The following is a 19,081-nucleotide window of genomic DNA, read 5'->3' as shown; positions in this document are numbered from 1 at the left end:
AGTGGGGCTGTACTGCCAGCGCATGATGCTTCTCTTGTTTGGCTTGTCGATTCCAATAGCGACATTGTGGCTGGTCTCCGAGAGTATCATCATCCACCTCGTTCCCGACCCTGATTCAGCCCGTCTATGCGGCTCATACCTTGGAATCCTAACACTAGCTATTCCGGGATACGCCGCATTCGAAGTTGGCAAGCGTTTTGTCCAGGCCCAAGGACTGTTTAGAGCAAGTACTTATGTTCTTCTCGTCGGTGCACCGATCAATGCTGTGTTGATGTGGCTCCTTATCTGGAAGTTCAACCTTGGCTTTATCGGCGCCCCCATCTCAGTTGCCATCACAAGGACACTGTTGCCTTTGCTCCTGCTCCTTTACGTCGGACTTGTCGATGGCTCTCAATGCTGGGGAGGATTTAGCACGAGGGCGTTTGACAATATGGGAGTCGTGTTCCGTCTCGCCGTACCGGGAATGATCATGGTAGAAGCAGAATGGCTAGCTTTCGAGATCATGACTCTCATTTCGGCTCGGTTTGGAACAGAGTATCTCGCAGCGCAGAGCATCCTGATTACCCTCACCACTCTGTCATACCAGATCCCTTTTCCCCTGTCGATTGCCGCTTCTACCAGGGTGGCCAGCTTGATTGGCGCTGGACAAGTCCACAATGCAAAGGTGGCAGCGCGAGTGGTGAGTGGAGTGGGCGCGTGCTTTTCCGAAGGTTTGCGTACGCAACCTGAGATAACGAGCGCTAATCCTTGCAGGCAGTGGTGGCTTCCTTGCTGTGCACCCTTGTAAACTTCGTCGTCTACATCACGTTTCGAGCCCGGCTACCACACATCTTTACCAACAACGAAGAGGTGGCCGCGCTTGTCACCTCGACTTTGCTGCTTGCGGGAGCGTCGACCTTCTTTGACGGCGTGGGTGTGGCGGCCCATGGGCTACTACGCGGCATTGGCAAGCAATCTGTCGGCGGAGTGGCCAACCTCGTCGCATATTACGTCGTCTCGCTGCCCCTATCGCTATGCTTCAGTATTGGGCTCCAGTGGAAGATTGACGGCTTGTGGGTGGGCTGTACCGTTGGGCTTGTGGTGTAAGTGCCAGCTACGTTGGGATACGATGTTTGACGACTGCGAGCCAGCTGACAAAGGACAAGTGTATCCATGATTGAGTATACTTACTTACTCACGACAGATTGGCACAAAGCTGTCATCGAAGCAGTGGCCAGAAGTGCCATGGGATGATGTTTTGTTATGCAGACAGCGTGGCAGTATTCAAGCGCTGGAGGACACAAGTATAGAGTAAAGCCAGGCTCTCCTGGCCGCAGGTGGCTTCCAGGGGTACCCATCTCTTCGTGGTCCGCGCCAGCAACGTTGGCACCACTGTCAACAAGCAAGTGCATCGCCTCTACGTGTCCATCTGTGAGGCCGCATTCAAATGCGTCGTCCACCTATAGCTTTCTGCCTCAGAAGGGTCTGCATCATTGGCTAGCAAAAGTTAAACACCTCATCGTGGTAATTGCTGCAGACAGTCACGAAACATTGCGGACCAGCCTTCTCTCCTCTCTGCATGCAGGGGGAAGACTTTTACCCGAGAGTAAGACTGCAGTGCTGGGAACGTGTCGCTAATACCGGGAAACACATCGCTTTATGTCACGAATGGCATAAAGCGTGTCGGAGCCGCGATTTACAAGGGTAGGGGGCTAGATTAGGACGTGGCCATCTGTATCACGCCCATCATTACAACATTCGGAAGCTTAAGTTGGCTGCCCGCTGCTACCACGGGAGTTTCCACGGAGCGTAAATCGAAGGCACTTTTCAATAGTGCTCACCCAGCACGGCACGACGGACTTCATGTTCGGACTCGCTGCGTGTCCGGCTCGATGTACGCGTAATCAAGTCCGCAGCCCGTCCAGTCTGCCGGGCCTTGCGGAACTGCAGCGGAGACACTGGGCTGCCGCCTGGCGGGGTCGACTACCGGCATTCGGACGCGGGCCGGTGCTGTGCCGCTCCGCCGATCCTGCACGAGTCCGTAGGCAGTCGTCTAGTCCCGGTAAACGACAACCGGCCGGCATTGACGGGCTCTTTTGCCGTTTGATGCAAGGGCCATGAAAAAGGACTTGCCACCTGACAGCGAGAAGCATATCCCGCTCAGGTCCGCCGACAAATCCGCCGTCACAAGACCTTGCGTCGGCCCCGTTGCGGCCCGCTTGAATGGTCGGTGGTCTGGTCTAGCAGCTGGGCTGATTCGGCTCAGCATTGCGTGTTATTCGGTTGACGAGATCATGCAGTACCGGACGGCGCAAGACGTCTACAATCGAGAGTGAAAAGCCAACCCTTCTGGCTTCGCTAACGACCATCATCGCAGAAATGGAGGTGCCTCCTAGACCGAAGAAATTGTCATGCAGTCCAATCGTATCACGTTCTCTGCGAAGGGCGCATCCCCAGATGACCTGCATCTGCCGCTCGGATTCTGAGGCTGGCTGCTGAAGGGGTTCCCGTTTCGTGGTGGGCTGTTGAGGTCGCTTCGCGAGTGCCTGGCGATTAATTTTGCCATTTTGGTTGACAGGCATCTTGTCCAGGATTGTGAGTGATTCCGGAACCATGTACGAGGGCAACTTGGACCGCAAAACCTCGTACAGCTTCTCCTCCATGTCCTGGCCATCTTCCATGCTATTGCGGCATGTCAAAAAGCCGACTAGCCGTGCTTCCTGCCCGTTTCCTCCCTGCAAGAGGGCAACTGCCTCAGCCACACAGTCCTGGCTGCGAAGGAGAGACTCGATCTCTCCCAGCTCTACTCGATGTCCTCGAATCTTCACCTGGTCGTCAGATCGACCGAGGTACTCAAGTTCGCCATCTTTCGGGCGCCAGCGAGCGAGGTCTCCTGTCCTATAGGCTCGACACTCCTCACCGCCTATCAGTACGGTGACGAACCGGTCAACGTTGTCACGGGGGTCGATATATCCCCTCGCCAGGCCGTCGCCCGTCACCGCCAGCTCTCCGACCACGCCGAGCGGAACAAGTTGCTGCTGTGTGTCCATCACGTAGGCACCCGAGTTGCTGACAGTGCGCCCGAATGGCACGTCCACTGACAGGCGCGCGTCCTGGTTCGGCAGGGTATATATCGTGCTCACGCCCGTATTCTCGGTTGGCCCATATCCAGTCTGCACTGTGCCTTTGATGAGCTGTTGCGCTGCAAGCATGTCCTTCGACTCGGTCCGGTCTCCCCCCACCTGGAGCAACGAGAGTTGGCTTAGCGCGGCAGGGCAGCCAGTAAGATATTGCTTGAGCAATGCCGGCGTAATCATGAGAGCTCCAACTCCCTCACGCAGGAATATGTCGGACATCGCCGAACAGTCTAGAACATCTGCATCGTCGACACAAATTAATGTGCCACCGTTTACGAGGGTCGAGTAAATCTCCGTCGTTGACATGTCGAAGGCGATGCTCGAGATATGTGCCATGACTGGGGCCGCCGGAAGGTGTTCTATATAATTGCTCTGTTTCACCAGTCGCAGTATGTTACGATGTTCGGCCATAACTCCTTTCGGACGTCCAGTAGAACCCGAGGTAAACATAACGTAGGCGAGACTCCTGGCCGAAGTCTTACAGCGCAAAGGGGGGCTCTGGCTTGCGCAGTCGTGCTTGTCCTGGCCCACGAGGACATCCTGTATGTGAACAAACACCAGGTCGTCCGAGGCAATAACCGGCGGTGGGGTGTCGGACGTGAGTAGAACGAGCTTGTGGCCCTGTATCACTGACAGTATATCCTCCAATCGTCCGATGGGTGTCTTGGCATCGAGTGGCAAGTAGGCAAGATTGGCCTTGAGAATGCCCAGGAAGGCAATCGTTGTAAAGCTGGACCGGGTTCCAAGTACGCCAATCAGAGTCTCAGGCGGGAACGACTTTGCTGCCAGCCACCCTGCAACCAGATCTGATGCCCGATCTAGTTCAGCATATGTAAGCTGAGTAGAGGCGTCCTTGACGGACGTTCGACCAGGACTCGCTACGACCTGTTGGCGAAAAACATCGACAACACTCGAGTCTCGCGGATAATCGGTTCTATGCACGCGAATGAGACCAAGTTCATCGAGGCGCTCCAAATCGTCGTCACTGCACAATGGTAATGACGATAATGGAACATGGGGCTCGTTCATGCCTCCCTCAAGGACTTTACGGAACACAGACAGCATGTTGCTGATGGTCCCGTGGTTGTAGAGGTCGACTGAGAAGAGTACTTCGCCACGAAAATCATGCTCCTCTTGGTAAAAGTGAAGCTCCAGATCGAACTCGGAAGCCATCGACGACTCCAACCTTTGTGAGTCGACTCCTTCAAAGTGGAACTTTCCAAGCTGTGACTGAGAATGCAACGCAAAGCCAATTTGGACCAGAGGATGGCGCCCTATTTCGCGGGTTATTCGCAGTTGTGACAATATCCGGTCAAAGGGTACGTCCGCGTTGGCGAGGGACAGCAATGTCACTTCTTGAACCTGTTGGATGAGCTCTTCGAAGGAACCATGATCGACCCGAGTTCGAATACATTGCATGTTAACAAAGAACCCTAATATATTTTTGACCTCTTCTCGGGCGCGGTTAGCGTTGGCAATCCCGATGGTCGCATCGCTCGAGCCCGTAAGTCGGTAATGGGTTGCTCTGAAGGCAGCCAGAAACACCACAAACGGTGTCACGTCCCTCTCGATGCAAAATTTTCTCAAGCGTTGATAGAGCTCCCCCTCGACTTTGAACCGTAGAATGTCGGCTAGACCAGAGAAGGTAGCTGGCCGTGGGTTGTCATAAGGCAGAATGGCTGGCCAGCTTGTCTCCAACTGCGTCACCCAATAGTTCACTTGTCGCCGCATATGGGGTGCCTCTTCACTGCTCTGCTCCCTTTCCCAGGCAGCGTAGTCTCTGTACTGGATATGGAGAGGTTCGATATGTGAAAGGGGGTCTTGGCCACGAAGGGCAGCGGAGTAAAATCGAGCCAACTCTTTGCAGAGGACATCCATTGACCAGCCATCGTGGATAATGTGATGTAAAACGACGGACAAGATATGGTCGTCGATGCCGCGCCGGAAAACTGATACCCTCCAGCCTGGCTCTGTCTCTAGATTGAACTTGGTCTCCTGGTCTGCTCGAAGTAGCCCCATTGCCTCCTCCTCGTCAGTCGACGACACGTCTATAACCTTCAAGTCCTTTGGCTGGAAGGGATGTACCCTCTGGAGATTTGCGCCATCAATGCTTACGAAGGTCGTCCGGAGGGTTTCATGTCGGCGTTCTAGGGCGAGAACGGCAGTATGCAGGGCTGAGAGCTGCAAGGGTCCTCGTAATCTCACTGCAAACGGCAAAACATACCATGCCAACTGAGGGTGCAGATGATGTAGGAACCACAAGCCTTCCTGACGATGCGACTGCTCGAAGAGCGCGCCATTCCCAGAGGTCGGAGCGCCATTCCCAGGGCTCGGAAGAGGCTTGGCCTCGCTGACCTCGCTGCCAAGAGTCAAACTTCCCTCGCTGGGTATTTGTTGCGACGTGTGACTTGAAGGAAACGAGGCGACAGGCGTAGCTCGGACGCCTGCATGAGAGGGCGACAGGGTTCTAGCGAGCTTTGCTATTGTCTTTTCTCGAAGGACTTCATCAGCCCGGATATTGATGGACACCGCGCGAGCCGCTGCCGAAACCCGCATTGCAGTGATGGAGTCGCCCCCAAGCTGCAAGAAGCGATCTTCCAAGCCAATGGACCTTTCGTGTACGTCGAGTATCTGGCTCCAGATCAGTCGCAGCTGTTGTTCTACCTTCGAGTACACGTGCCGTTCTGCCTCCGCTGTTGGCATTTTGGCTTTTTGCTGTGTGGAAAGCGACCGGCCAAGCTCCCTTAAAGCGCGGCGGTCTATTTTCCCCGTCGGTGTCATCGGGAACTCGGGCAAAGAAACGACAACGTGCGGCACCATGTAACCTGGAAGATTCTCGGCCAGGCTGCGTTCCATTTCGTGGGGAACCCAGGAAATTGTCGCCTTGTCGATTCTCGCTCTCGTGTCGACGACCCTGACGAACACGGCAAGAACAGGACTGGCCTTCCCGTCCGGTGCGAAGACTTCGACCACGACTTGTGTCGCTTCTGGCATATACTTTTGCACAGCGCATTCGATTTCTCCTAATTCGACTCGCTGTCCTCGAATCTTGACTTGGGTATCCTTCCGGCCAATGAAGGACAGGCTTCCATCCTCGTTATACCGGACCAAGTCTCCTGTCTTGTAGAGACGCCCATGCCGCCCCGGCTTGCCCCCGCCTCCCCGGAGTAGCCACTGGGGATCTCGGACAAAACTGGCTGCCGTTCTGGTAGGATCATCGAGATACCCTGGGCCAACGAGAGGACCCTCGAGAAGAAGCTCCCCCACGCAGCCGAGCGGTGCTAGGCAATCGATGTTGTCTGGCTCTACGATCCAGGTAACCAACCCATACCCCTTTCCTATGCGCGTCATCTCCTGAGGCTCGGTCGAAGCGTCGTTGAACGTACTGGCAGGGGTGCACTCGGAAGGTCCGTAACTGTTCACGACCCGCACTTTTCCCAGCCACGGTTCAATGTCATGGGCCTTGAGCTGCTCTCCCGCACAGACGAGCGTCTGCAGGCCAGGAATTGCCGTTGGATCCAGCAGCCGGAGAGCAGATGGGGTAATCTCGAGAACAGTAGCGCGGGTAGACACGAGGCTCTGCGCAAGATTGTCCCGCCGGTCGTCATCGCTGGGAGTGCAAAGGCACCCGCCAACTACAAGTGTCTTCATGGCGTTATAGACGCACGCATCGAAGCTATAAGACGAGAACTCGAAGACTCTAGATTCCCTGTCGATATACCGGATGTCGCGTTGGTAATAGATTGCCGATGCGAGGTTCCGATGGGTTATCATGACACCCTTAGGTGTCCCTGTACTGCCAGATGTGAAGATGACATACATGATGGAGGAGGGCCCTGACGACTCGGCGGGATGACGAGGTGTGAGTGTGTCGATACATTGGAGGGATTCAACATTGACAACAAAGACAACCGCGTTCTTCTCAAGCCGCGAGCTGAGAGCCTGGTTGGACGGAGACGAGAGTAGCAGGCTGGCGTTAACTTGGGCGACAATCTCTCGAAGACGTTGCTCAGGGAGAAGAGCATCAAGCAACAGGAAGGCGACTCCAGCCTTCATAACGCCCAGCATAGCCACCGTGGTCCACATGGACTTTTCGAAGCACAACGGTACTATCATCCCGGGTCTGAGTCCGAACGAGACAATTCGAGTTGCTAGCGTCGCAGCTAGATTGTCCAGTTCTTCATATCTTAGCCCCCCATCCCATGCAGATACGGCCATAGCATGAGGCTGAGCTCGTACTGTGCCTTGGATCATGTCGTGGACACACATGTCGATGGGACGTGGGACAGAGCAGTTCCAACTCCATATCACCTCGGTATGGTCCGGTGAAGTCATCTCAATCTCATCCAGCGTTTGATCCGGGCGACAATTCCTCAGCTGGTGTGTCCCAAACTCAACTAGGTCAGGTAGATGTTGGGCTGCGAATGATTGGACTGCTCCTGGGCGAAAGAAAGTAGCAAGTGTGATCGCATCAGGGCTGATGTGAATACAAAGCAGTGCGTCGCACATTTGGTCCCGCAGTTGTGTACTACAACCCCGGGTATTTTCTAGTGGCGTCGGCGTTTCGATGACAAGCGCTTCCTGGCTTGAGATCCCTCCAACTGGATGAACTTTGCTGGTGATTCCGCTCAACTCATTCCAGCCGCTTTGTCGAGTTGAAGTGGCGAGGACCACCCGTTGTTGAACAGCCGCCAAATACTCTGAGATCTTCCGGTTACTAGGTAGTTCGAGGCTCATGGTTACAGCTTTTGATGCCAGGCTTTCCATTCGGTTACTGTTGACTGCGACGGAGGATTCCGTAATCACCGCGCCGAATGTCACGTTGTTCGAACCCATCATCTTTCCAACGACTAGAACCCAAGCCGCACAGACAAGTGTAGCGGCTGGCGTCGGCACCCTAGTTGAGGACATTGTGCCGGTGCTGCTGTCAACCGACATTCCCAATCTCGTCGCGGTCGTTCTGTGATGACAAGCGCTTGGAATGTGTTCAGTCGCTGTCGGGACACCAGATTCTGGTGCGTGGGAGTGCGTTTCTGCTTCGACCAACAAATCATCCGGTCTGATTCGGCTGTGGTGGCCCTGTCGGCCGGAGAAATGGTTTGCAAGATCCTTGTGGATTGGGTGGCCATCATCAGTGCGAAAGATACCGTCCCATAGGATCACCTGGGGAACTATATGGGCGGGCAGCTTCCCTTGAAGCATACTCTGGAGCATTTTTTGCGCCTTCCGCTGCAGTGTGTGCTTCAGCGGATGGCTACTGAGTGTGAGAAGTCCCCGGTTGCCACGATCAGATGGAAACTGAAACAAGACTCTGCGCCTGTTTTCAACCTGACTGTAACAATGAAAAATAGCATCGAGCCCGCCGCGCTGTGAGTGTTGCCGAGCCCAGCTGAGCTCTACCTGGCAGCCAACTTCTCGGGCGAGATCAACCAAGTCAATAGCCGAGAGTGAAGGCAAACATTGAGCTGATTGATGCAAAGATGAAGCCAATTCGTATCCACGGTGATGTCTGGCTCCTGGGAGTTCAATAGATCGACGATATGACGCTCCAGATTGAACTTCCGATTCGGGATATTACATATTGGGACAGGCGATGACCGGATTTGGTTCCGTACGAGTTCCAACAGTGAAGCGCGAGTCAATCCTTGCTTTGTGAAGTCTGTCCATTGTTCTTGATCAATATTGTGGAGTTTAAGCGGCTGCTGCATGGTGGCCTTGACGTATATGACAGCGGCATAACGAAAGCAACTGAGCTCATTGTCGGCACGCATTTTCTTCGGAAGGATTTCCACATGTTCGATGCGGTCGGGGAGGCGGCTTGCCAATTCTATGAAGAAGGCAGGATCAATGAGCAGTTCGGGCTCTGACTCTTCCATTTGAGTCACCATGTCCCAGATTTCGTCCTTGCGTGCTTTCAGACCAGTGGTGCGTAGGGCCTTGGCCACGAGGAACTCCCTATGCAGTGCCATGGATCGGACGTCGCCTATGAAGATGGTTTCGACTGTGTCCAACTTCACAATATCTTGTATGATCCTGAACAAGTAATCCTGGCCCGGAAAATACTGGATAACAGAGTTCAAGATGACAAGGCCAGGTGACACAGGTTTGTCAAGTCGGGCCAAGTCTGTTGCGGTCGCCCTGATCATGTCGACCTTGTTCTTCAGTCCAGCCGTAGACGCTACCCTTTTGGTGACAAAGCTAACCGCGTGTGCGGAAGGCTCCAACCCGACGTAGGTCTGCAGTTCTCCAGCCAAATTGAAGAGAATCATCCCAGAACCTGTTCCAATCTCGAGAATATGGCCAGAATGCCCCCCGTCCAGTATAGTCGCGATCGTGTCATCCAACCACTCGTCCATCTCCGCTCCATCGATGACACTGCCATCGTACGCGGAAACCCAGCCAATGAAGTCTCGTCCGGTCAGGTCAGCCTGGACATTGGCCATGTTGCTGTACGTCTCTGAGTCGAAGTAATCTCCCCATAAGTGGACCAGAGACAGTGCTTCATCACCATCAAGCTCGGAGTCAGATTGGTCGTCACTCTCACGGAGAGTTACGAAGCAGAGAAGACGCGTCTCAGTCCCCTTTCCAGGCTGCAAAAGTACAACCGCATCCTTCACACCGCTCTCGCGTCGCAGAGCGTGCTCGATTTGCCCCAGGTCGATGTGGTGTTCTGCGGCCATGGCGAGTTCAGTGTGTCAGCCTGGGTAGCTCTTTCGATTGAACGTTGTGGGGCAGTGTCTCTGAAGTTACGGCCAAGAAGGATCGACTCTATAGCGGAGTGGGTAATCGACTGCTTCTTTTCTTCATAAAGATCTTTTCGTATACGTTGCGTGTTCATTGATATGTGAGCTGGGGTATCACTACGTCCGCATCTATGCGCGGATTGCCTACCGGCCAGATGAGTGCCTGAGCAAAACAAGCGACTATGCCGCCAGCCACAATCGGTGACCGGGTTGAGGCAAGCCCTCGTAAGATTCACGGCCGGGTAGTTGTCAGGGCACTGCGTTGTCCGACAGTGAGGCAAGGCGCGTCGACCCAATGTCACACGACTTGTCCCTAATGACACGAAGCGACCAATATATGCAGCAAACTGTACAGATCATTGGACAATACGTGCGTGATAATGTCTCCCGGTCTCGCGATCCCAGCGGTCGAAGGATGTGCTGCGATCGGCCTCATTTCTATAGGATCATGGACCACCCACGATGCAGGACGATCGTGCAGAGTTTCCGGAGTCCTGCATGCCCGCAACGACTTCCCTAGCATCCGAGCCCGGAACAAGTCGGGACGCTGAATGTATTTACGTGTCTACATGTCAAGACGCTGGTATACAAAGAACTTGATAGACATAGCAGCTGAACAAGGAGCCTGGGCCGCGTAAGATCAATGAAACACAAAAACGCTGAGACAAACGACAATAGCCAACATTGCATTCATCTCGCCGCACTGCTACTAAACATACCTCTATCATCCTCACGTACAGCGAGGTTCATGCGTGAAGCGGCGTATGCTTGAAGGTGAAATGTGAGGGGCATATCTACTTCCTTAAGTTGCCAGAAGTAACCGCAGATCCCGAATCGCAAGATCCCGAATCGCAGCAGCCCTATCACGGAGATCCGGTCCAGCCGAGCAGTTGCTTATCGCCCCTGTACGACTGACTGGGCAAGTGAGCATCGCTATTTCGGCCTGCCCGACCCGTTGCGGAAGTCTGCATCACACAGCTATTGTGACACATACACCAGTCCAAACGCAGATTTTCCCCGTTTACCCCTCAGTTTGTGTTCATTTGTCATGAAATCCCTCGATCTAGCACCTTCATCCCTACTCCGTATGGTCGAGGTAGAGTGCTTGGGCTTGATCTCCGCCGCCACGGGTTCGTCCTTTGTCTTGTCTTCGTCTGAGCTCCCCCGAGACTTAGCCATGTCGCTCAAAATTACAACCGGAATGGGTCAGCCTGTGCCACCTGCTCCTCGTCACTCTGTCACAATGCATATGGGGGACTGGGCAGCGGCTGAGTGTTCCGCTGACAGTCTTGCCACCGAGTCGGCCCAGCTCAAGAATGGGTATCCTCGACTGAGGCCACACAATGATATTGTTCAAGTGCGTGATCTGACGGTCCCCTTCCTGAACTTGGCGTGCCTGACGAGTGATCACCAATTAGCTGGCTGCAGAGGCCCTCAAGCTTGTCGATGATAGAGAAGCTGACTGTTTCCTCTTCTCGTCACTGGAGTCAGCCAGAGAGTGTGTCGACTTCGTCACCTGTAGGGGGCGAGATGATCGGGCTGTAACGTCTTTCTGCACGGTTGACATTTCCATTCGGGTATTTGTGGCCAAGAACACCTTCTTCGCCGTCTTGTTTCCTCTTGATAAGAAACCAGTGATGGCTGAATTCTGGAAGCTTGCCGGCGTCGGTATTTCATCTCGGTTTGCGGAAGCCAACCTAGCCCATCTCCAATGTCTCAGGGCGATACCGATACTCTCGTGCCCAGACTCTAGGCCGGGTTTCGATGGACCATCACTGGATACGCTCCGAGAGAGCATCATTGCGTGTCTCAAACGCGCACCCTTGCACAACGACGCGCCGCGTCCTTCAGCGACTGATGTTTATCTTTATCCCAGTGGAATGGCCTCGGTATATAGGACACACATGTACATGTTTGAGCACTATCAAGGCACCACGGCTCTTTTCGGGGTGACCTTCTTGCATACGCTCATGATGTTCGACGCTTTCAGTACTACGAGCAAACTCTTTGGCCTTGGGACGGAGGCAGATATTGATAACCTCCAGGTATTTCTTCAAGAGGAGAAGAGCAGTGGTCGGACAATGCAAGCGATATGGGTCGAGTTCCCGACAAATCCAAATCTCATGACGCCAAATATCGCGAGACTGAAAGAGCTCGCAGACGAGTACAATGTGGTGCTCGTCATCGACGACACTATTGGCGGTTGGTGCAACATCGACACGTCAGCGACCGCTGACGTGTCGATCACATCACTGACCAAATCTTTCAATGGTTACGCAGATGCCATTGCCGGATGCGCAATCGTCAATCCCGCGTCTCGAAAGTACAGAGATCTGAAGAGGCTGTTCGATCGAAAGTACGTGCCAGAGTTGTATGAGAAAGATGCCGAGGCTATTGAGCGAAACAGCCGCGACTACTTGCGTCGCTGCGCTGCGATGAACAACAACGCAGCCGCACTTGTTCAGTACCTGCATCTTTGTGCAGCCGACCCCAATAGCGCTGTCAAAAGAGTCTACTACCCCTATGTCAATCCCTCTGGTGTTCACTATAAGCGCTTCATGAGACCCGAGACGTCAGATTTTACTCCCGGGTTTGGTTGCTTGTTCAGCGTCGAGCTCGTGGATGTTTCTGCCGCGCAGACATTCTACGACAACCTCAATGTGCATAAGTCAGTTCACTTCGCGGCGCCATTTACGCTTGCTCTCCCGTACACCTTCTGCGGTTTCAAGAAGAGGCTGGACTGGGCGGCGGGACTTGGCCTGAGGCCGACTCAAATCAGGATAGCGCCTGGTCTCGAAGATACGGACCTGCTTCTCGAGGACTTGAAAGTCGCGGTCGCCGCTGCGAACGAATGCAAGCAAGCTGTGTAGCTTGACGGGGCTGTCTGGCTGCGTGGTAGGCCGTCGTGGCCCAGCGGCAAACCTGCATGTGGCCTCGCTGGTGGCTCTCATACTTGCACAAAGAGCAATGTACCAGTCGTGGCGCAATGCGACGTGTCACTTCTCCCATTTCCAGTTGCGCAGGCATTTGCATTCAGGTTATGTATTATGTACTTTTCACGAAGCACCACCATTCACGCGCATTATGACCGACCCTACAACACTCTGGTTCGAATTCGGGCCTGGGCTAATCGTAATACACTGGCCCGATTTGGAAGCTGACTGCATCGCCTGTGGCGGCAGCCTGGTCGGACAGGACCCGCCTATAAAGGAGCAATTTCCATCTCCTCCTTCGGCCCGTTTCGTTTCCCTCTTTACACTACGTGCATTGAGAAGCCATACTTTCAACACCCTTGTTTTGCGCTACTACTGGCAGAGGCTATTCACAATGAATCACGAAGGGTTCCACCGACGCCTGGACCTCGTCCGAAGTATCCTTTCTATGTTCGCCTTGGAGGTTTGTACAGACGGCCTGCGGCCTGACGTCTACTTTTGTCTGCCAGCCATGACCCGCCCTGGGGCCGACGTTTGCGAACGTCAAGCGCTGATGCTACCATGATTTCCAGGGCAATGAGATTACTCCTCTGGAGTGTGACGAAAATTGCCCCTTTCCGTTCAATAATTTTATCTACAAGGCAGTTCTCTCTTCACCCGCAACTGCGGAGTCTTTTATGAGAGCGGCGCATGGTCAACAGCCATGCACCGTTATGCCTCCTGCGGAAGGGGTTGAAGCCGTCGTTGTGCGGCTGAGCAATCCGAGGGCTGAGGGTATGAACAACACGAACCGCGTTGAAAACGAGGTTGCTTCGATGCATCTCGCGCGCGGCGCCGTAGCGCAGCTGGGCACTGACTACGTCGGCCTCGTGCCGGCGGTCTATGCCTGGAAAGCGGCCACCTCTGCCTCGTCGAAAGACGAAGCAGGCTTTGGATGGACGATCATGGAGTACAAGTCTGGCGTCCCTTTGGATGCTCATTTCAGAGCGCTTTCCATGGAGCAGAAGCTCGAAATCATCGATCAAGTTGCAGTCATATTCTCTGCCACTCAGGGCGTAAAGTTACCCCCTAGCGTTACACACCACGGCGGACTTACCATCGACAACGGGGGACAGATCATTTCTGGTCAGGGAACTTTGCAGGAGATGGAAGGTGGCCCGTGGAAAGGCTTTGTAGAATCCTGGGCGTTCAACATGCAGGGGAAACTGAAGGAGGCCGACGCGAGCGAGGTGATCAGCGGCTGGACTGCTAACGGAGTGCGAGCCAATGTGGATCGAATGGTCGCGTCCGGACTTTCCAGCATCATCCGTGATGCAGGAGTGGACACGACGAGCCTTGTGCTCATTCACAGAGACTTTAGTAGGTGGTCTACCCAGGCTCTGGCAAGCAGTACTGACGATGATAGCGATGAACAACATGCTCTTTGACACCGAATCAAAGCGGATTTCCGCGATGCTCGACTTCGATTGGGCCGCCATCGGACATCCGGGCGAAGAGTTCTTCACCTCGTTCCACGACGTGAAGGGCACGACGCGGATGATTCACTCCGAGGAACTGCAGAAGGCCATCTTGACCGGGAGCTTTGGAGACGGGTTGGCCAAAGATGTCGCCAATGAGGAGGAACACGAAGCGTGGGAGCTAGCGCGCGCTTGGGATGCGGCGCTCCAGAAGCATGGGGCGATTCGGCCAAGTGATATCAAGGGCATGGTGGTGCTAGAGAAGTTGCGCAGCTTTACCGACTTGCTGGCGCCGTTTGAGCTTGCGAATAAGGCCATGCTGAAGAGACGATCAGCCGAGGACATTGCAGTCATGAGGGCCAAGACTGAAGAGGCAATTGTCAAGGGCCTTGAGCAGTTCAACGTCGGAGGATGACTTCGAGGCGATTTCAATCTGGTTGGGGATGCTTCGGATACTATTTATTGACGGCTTCTTCTTTACTCTTTGGCCGATGAGGCTGTGATTAAGCGCTTGGTGCTGTTTCTCTCGTGCGGCCCGACATGAGCTGAGGTGGTGCCATCATTACCCACTGGAGTGCTTCTTTCGGATGCTCCGTGCTCCGTGATTGTCTGTAAGTCTCGCTTTGATAGCAGCGCTTCCCATGTTGCAAGTCAAGTGTGTGCCGTCTTATTAGTGCCAAGTTATGTCGAGTGAGAGTTTGTGTTATCATCGCAGCTGTGTAAGAGCCATGCGTCCACGACTCCACGGCCGTCGCTGATATTGGGCCTGGAACCAGCAGCGCTTGCTGGCTGGACCAAAAGCAACTGGCACTCCGTAAAACTCCCTACGGACCGCCGTGACCAGCCCGATCGGTGTCTTGGCTGTACATACGTACATCGCAACCACGATTCCTAACACGGGGCTGGCACGCGGAATCTGTGTTTGCCATTCTCTATTTTTGAGCTTAGAACTTCGTCGCCGATTCCTTGTGCTATATCAGCCTCTCAAAATCCCGGAGGCATCGTACGATCAACCACCCCCGCCGTCGCCTCCGCCCCCTCCACCCCCTCCTCCACCGTCACCTCCCCCACTGCAGCCCCCGTCACCACCGCCGTGATGTCCCCCGCCGTCGCCCCCGTAAGACCCTCCCCCGCCAGAATACCCCCAGCCGCCCGAGTGGCCGCGATGCCTCCGTTTATGGTTTGTGGTGGGAGCTGAGACCCATACAGGGCGGGGATAGTTCATGGTAGCCATGACATCAACGGGCGGCTCTTCATACTGCCTCCGTCTACGGCGTGACGGCCAGCACATTATTTAGATCGTCTTGTCTTTGCTGTCGCAGTCGAGGTGGACGCTAAGACAATGCAACAAAGTCGTGTTGTGCGTAACGAGCATTTGGGATGATTTTCCGCCGAAGAAATACTGAAATGCGCCCGTCTTAAGTAGAAGGAATGCTCAAAGGGGCTGCCTGCGCATGCCAGGGTCGCCTGACCATCCGCAGTGCATGGTCAGCCTCACGGCTCCCCCAGGCGCCAAGCGACCGGGCGCGAGGCTGAATCGACGACAAACACACATAGAAGCTGGCACAGAAATCCCAGCAAGCGAGAGCGCTATCGGTTCGATCGGAGCGTGATTCTGTTTACGTGGCCATTGCGCCTTCCGCGTCAGCATATTCCAGTTCCGTCGCGTGGCAAGCTCCCCCTATGAGAAATGCAGATCTAGGAGGCTTAGGCCCAATTACGAAGTACCTCCTGCGTTGTTCTCAGAGCATCGGCCGGAGAGACGCACCAACAGTCCTGCAGCTTGGCGGACCAGGTCTTCGGACATGGGGTCTTGTCACACTTTGCCCCGGCCCAAGGCCTCGCTTCACTGGCATGCCTGGTTTGGCAATACAACATGATCACTAGCAGGCGGGCCATACGCTTCTATACTTAAACGGGTCGCTGCAAAATTCGTTCTTCATTCAAGTTCAATGTCTGGCTGAGTGGATATTGTACCGAGCGATACCTGACCAACCTGTACGGGCCTCAGACCAGCCCATACTCATGCGCAAGCTGTGGAAGCTCTGCCTCTTGCAACTTCTTATAGAGATGCTCCTGCAGCAACTCCGGCGCCCACAGGGCCGGTCCCTTCCCGTCTCGCAACAAAAGCGACGCTTTCAACAGATACCTGAGGTCATACGTCGACGCGTACACCTCAGGCACAGCCCGGTCCACCCCGGTGAGCTGGTACACCGACTCCATGCCAGTGCGCACAGAATATTCGGTCGTAAAGATGCAATCTCTGGTTGTCTCGGCAAACTGTCCGATGAAAGCGAAATTCTTCGAACCCTGGGGGACAACGTTCGGACGATCGCCTGCCTGGCGGGGCATGAAGAACGACGTGACGTAGGGCATCATGACGGGGACTGTTTTCGCACCGGTCTTGGCCAGCTCGGGAATGTCTGCCACGGGAACGCCGAGGTGGTAGAGCCACTCCATAGTGATTTCCTCGCCGGTGCAGTCTTGCATGGGCTTTTTGATGTAGTCGCCGGGCTTCTCCACAAGAAGGCCGTAGATCCAGACGACGATCTGGTCCTTGGGCTGCTTCTTGAAGTGCGGCTGGCGGTTCACCGTCCAGCTCATGATCCAATTCGAGTCTCGTACGGTGATGATACCTCCCGTGGTGACTTTGCCGGCAAACGGGTCTCGCTTGCAGATCTTCTGGATGTACTCGGGGATGCGCTTGTCCAGTGTTGTCGCTGTCGCCGACATCCACTTCGACTGGGAGATGTCGCCGCAAAAGACCTCTGGTCGACCAAATTCGGGGCTCTTGGCGGCAATTCGTCGCCACAAGTCCCAAGCGGGTGCCTGTCCATCTCGCAGCTCTGCGGGCGTCTGGTGGTCGCCCAGGCCTGAGTTCTCGGTCAGAGAACCGATGGTCATGAAGACCAGGTCGTTGGGAGTAAGGACCTTGCCGCCCTTCTTTCCTTCGCGCATCCAGTGAATCCTTGTTGCTCGCTTCTCGTCCTCGGTGATCTCAAAGTCGACGTCGAGGACTTCAGTGTGGAATTGGAACGTCACGCCGTGATCCTCGAGGTACTTCCTCAGCGGCAGCACCAGCGACTCGTACTGGTTGTACTTTGTAAACTTGAGCGTCGAGAAGTCGGGAAGGCCCTGGATGTGGTTGATGAATCGATGGAGGTACAGCTTCATCTCTAACGCAGAGTGCCATGTTTGAAACGCAAACATCGTCTGCCAATAGAGCCAAAAGTTGCTGTCAAAAAAGTCTTTGCCAAAGACCTCGTCAATGCGCTTGTTCTCCACATCCTTGCGCGTCGCAAGGAACAGCTGGAATAATTCCTTTTGCGCGTCGTCGGTCAATGTGAAGAACTTGCCGGTCCCTGCGTCTTTGCCTTGCTGCACGGTCGCCCGCTGGAGGGAGAAGTTGGGATCGCGCTTGTTCAGCCAGTAAAACTCGTCAAGAACGCTGGCGTCCTTCTCTTCGATGGATGGGACAGACCGAAATAGCTCCCAGACGCACTCGAAATGTGGCTCCATCTCGCGGCCACCGCGAATGACGAATCCTTTCTCCGGCACATTGAGCCCATCCAGAGCGCCGCCGGGGATGTGCATCTCCTCGAGGATTGTGATGTTCTTGCCGGGCATCTGCGCATCTCTGACCAGGAACGCTGCTGTCGACAGGCCCGCCAGGCCGGACCCGACGATCCAGGCATGTTTGTCGTCGACGCCCTGGGGCTTCAGTGGCCTGGCATGAGCTTCATAGGTGCCGCTGCTGTAATACATTGTGTAATTGATGATTGAAGGTAATTATTGTTGTTTTGTTTTGAACTGCCGAGTCCCTTTCACCGTGCAGCCTCGATGCTCGATTTATAGCTCCACGGAGGTCCGTTTGCGTACGCGTATAGCGTCTTGCTCGACCCATAAGGTTCCCATGTCACCAGACTTAAGCCCACGCCACAATACCATCTCGCTCTAATTGACAATTGAAGTCGGGCTCGGGCGTCTAACTGCCAGGAAACGGTGACGTACGGCGCCGAAAGACGGGCCCGATGGTTCCGGAACTAGAATCTCGGCTGTGGCACTGGGTGGCACCATCATGTCCCAGCTGTCCAGCTTACCCCATGCTAAACCCGTGGAGCTTCTCCAGCTGAGCCTCAGGGTCGTACGTTCCTGGTGGAAAAGTCCGTCCTATTTGCGAGGCAACGGCAGCGCTAAGCGCGCTAAGCCGAGGCAAGACGTCAAAAAGTCCGTCCTCACTCGATGCGGAATGTTTCACATGCCGACGGTTCGAAGCTGCTTCATCTCGTCCTGTCGATGCACGCTGGCACTCAGAACAATGATCTCGTGAGTCGCAACTGTCACCCCACGTCGGCGGCGTACGTTCTCCGACAGCCGACATCAAGGCACACACAATGGCGCACTAGATCCGTCCCCATAAAATGCGACACGACATCTCCCGGAATGGCGGGGGCCGCCACTTCCCGAGCCCGGTGACTCGGGTCGGACATGCGTGCAATTGGCTGTGTCTACAACTTCTAGCTGAATACTATGAGCTGTTGTGTTTTCACTCATGCGAGCATTGTTGGTCATGGCGGAGCCAGGGGAGCCACTTTCAGATTGAAGCGCTCGTCCGGGAGTCAAGGGGACAGAGCAGGCGACGAGGGGCCAAAACGGTGAAGGCAGATCAACATGACCAAGCCATCAATGCCGAGAGCTCATCTGCGTACAGCTAATGTTTAGCTGCAGAAGCACTTGGACCACCACCCAGAAAGCTAAGCCCTAGTACAAGTGCTTGCCCTTAGGCGGGCATCGGGTCTACTTGTCCTGGAGCTATCCACGGCTCAAGTCTG

General features: G+C 54.7%; 6 protein-coding genes across 6 annotated transcripts; 3 read left to right on the top strand and 3 right to left on the bottom strand.

The window, feature by feature from the left end:
* Positions 1 to 463: 463 nt before the first annotated feature.
* Positions 464 to 1,086, top strand: PLICBS_004058 (uncharacterized protein; the record flags this gene model as incomplete). The annotated part of the gene is made up of 2 exons (XM_065600376.1): positions 464 to 679; positions 754 to 1,086. The coding sequence occupies 2 exons, from the start codon at positions 464 to 466 to the stop codon at positions 1,084 to 1,086; spliced, it is 549 nt and encodes a 182-aa protein (XP_065456448.1).
* Positions 1,087 to 2,219: 1,133 nt separating this feature from the next.
* PLICBS_004057 (putative NRPS-like protein biosynthetic cluster) lies at positions 2,220 to 5,005 on the bottom strand (the record flags this gene model as incomplete). The annotated part of the gene is made up of 2 exons (XM_065600375.1): positions 2,220 to 4,765; positions 4,999 to 5,005. 2 exons carry the CDS (start codon positions 5,003 to 5,005, stop codon positions 2,220 to 2,222), a joined length of 2,553 nt encoding a protein of 850 aa, XP_065456447.1.
* A 3,507-nt stretch (positions 5,006 to 8,512) lies between these two features.
* On the bottom strand, positions 8,513 to 9,796 carry PLICBS_004056 (uncharacterized protein; the record flags this gene model as incomplete). The annotated part of the gene is made up of 1 exon (XM_018326733.1): positions 8,513 to 9,796. The coding sequence occupies one exon, from the start codon at positions 9,794 to 9,796 to the stop codon at positions 8,513 to 8,515; it is 1,284 nt and encodes a 427-aa protein (XP_018175053.1).
* A 1,967-nt stretch (positions 9,797 to 11,763) lies between these two features.
* PLICBS_004055 (uncharacterized protein) lies at positions 11,764 to 12,729 on the top strand (the record flags this gene model as incomplete). The annotated part of the gene is made up of 1 exon (XM_018326734.1): positions 11,764 to 12,729. One exon carries the CDS (start codon positions 11,764 to 11,766, stop codon positions 12,727 to 12,729), a length of 966 nt encoding a protein of 321 aa, XP_018175054.1.
* A 776-nt stretch (positions 12,730 to 13,505) lies between these two features.
* On the top strand, positions 13,506 to 14,664 carry PLICBS_004054 (uncharacterized protein; the record flags this gene model as incomplete). Its single annotated transcript, XM_018326735.1, has 2 exons — positions 13,506 to 14,151; positions 14,198 to 14,664. 2 exons carry the CDS (start codon positions 13,506 to 13,508, stop codon positions 14,662 to 14,664), a joined length of 1,113 nt encoding a protein of 370 aa, XP_018175055.1.
* Positions 14,665 to 16,256: 1,592 nt separating this feature from the next.
* PLICBS_004053 (uncharacterized protein) lies at positions 16,257 to 18,014 on the bottom strand (the record flags this gene model as incomplete). Its single annotated transcript, XM_018326736.1, has 1 exon — positions 16,257 to 18,014. One exon carries the CDS (start codon positions 18,012 to 18,014, stop codon positions 16,257 to 16,259), a length of 1,758 nt encoding a protein of 585 aa, XP_018175056.1.
* Positions 18,015 to 19,081: the final 1,067 nt, after the last annotated feature.

Source organism: Purpureocillium lilacinum (assembly GCF_023168085.1).
Source record: "Purpureocillium lilacinum CBS 284.36 DNA, scaffold_3, whole genome shotgun sequence".
Classification (NCBI taxonomy): Eukaryota; Fungi; Ascomycota; class Sordariomycetes; order Hypocreales; family Ophiocordycipitaceae; genus Purpureocillium; species Purpureocillium lilacinum.
The sequence above is the reverse complement of the archived record's forward strand: the minus strand, read 5'-3'. Positions and strand labels throughout refer to the sequence as shown.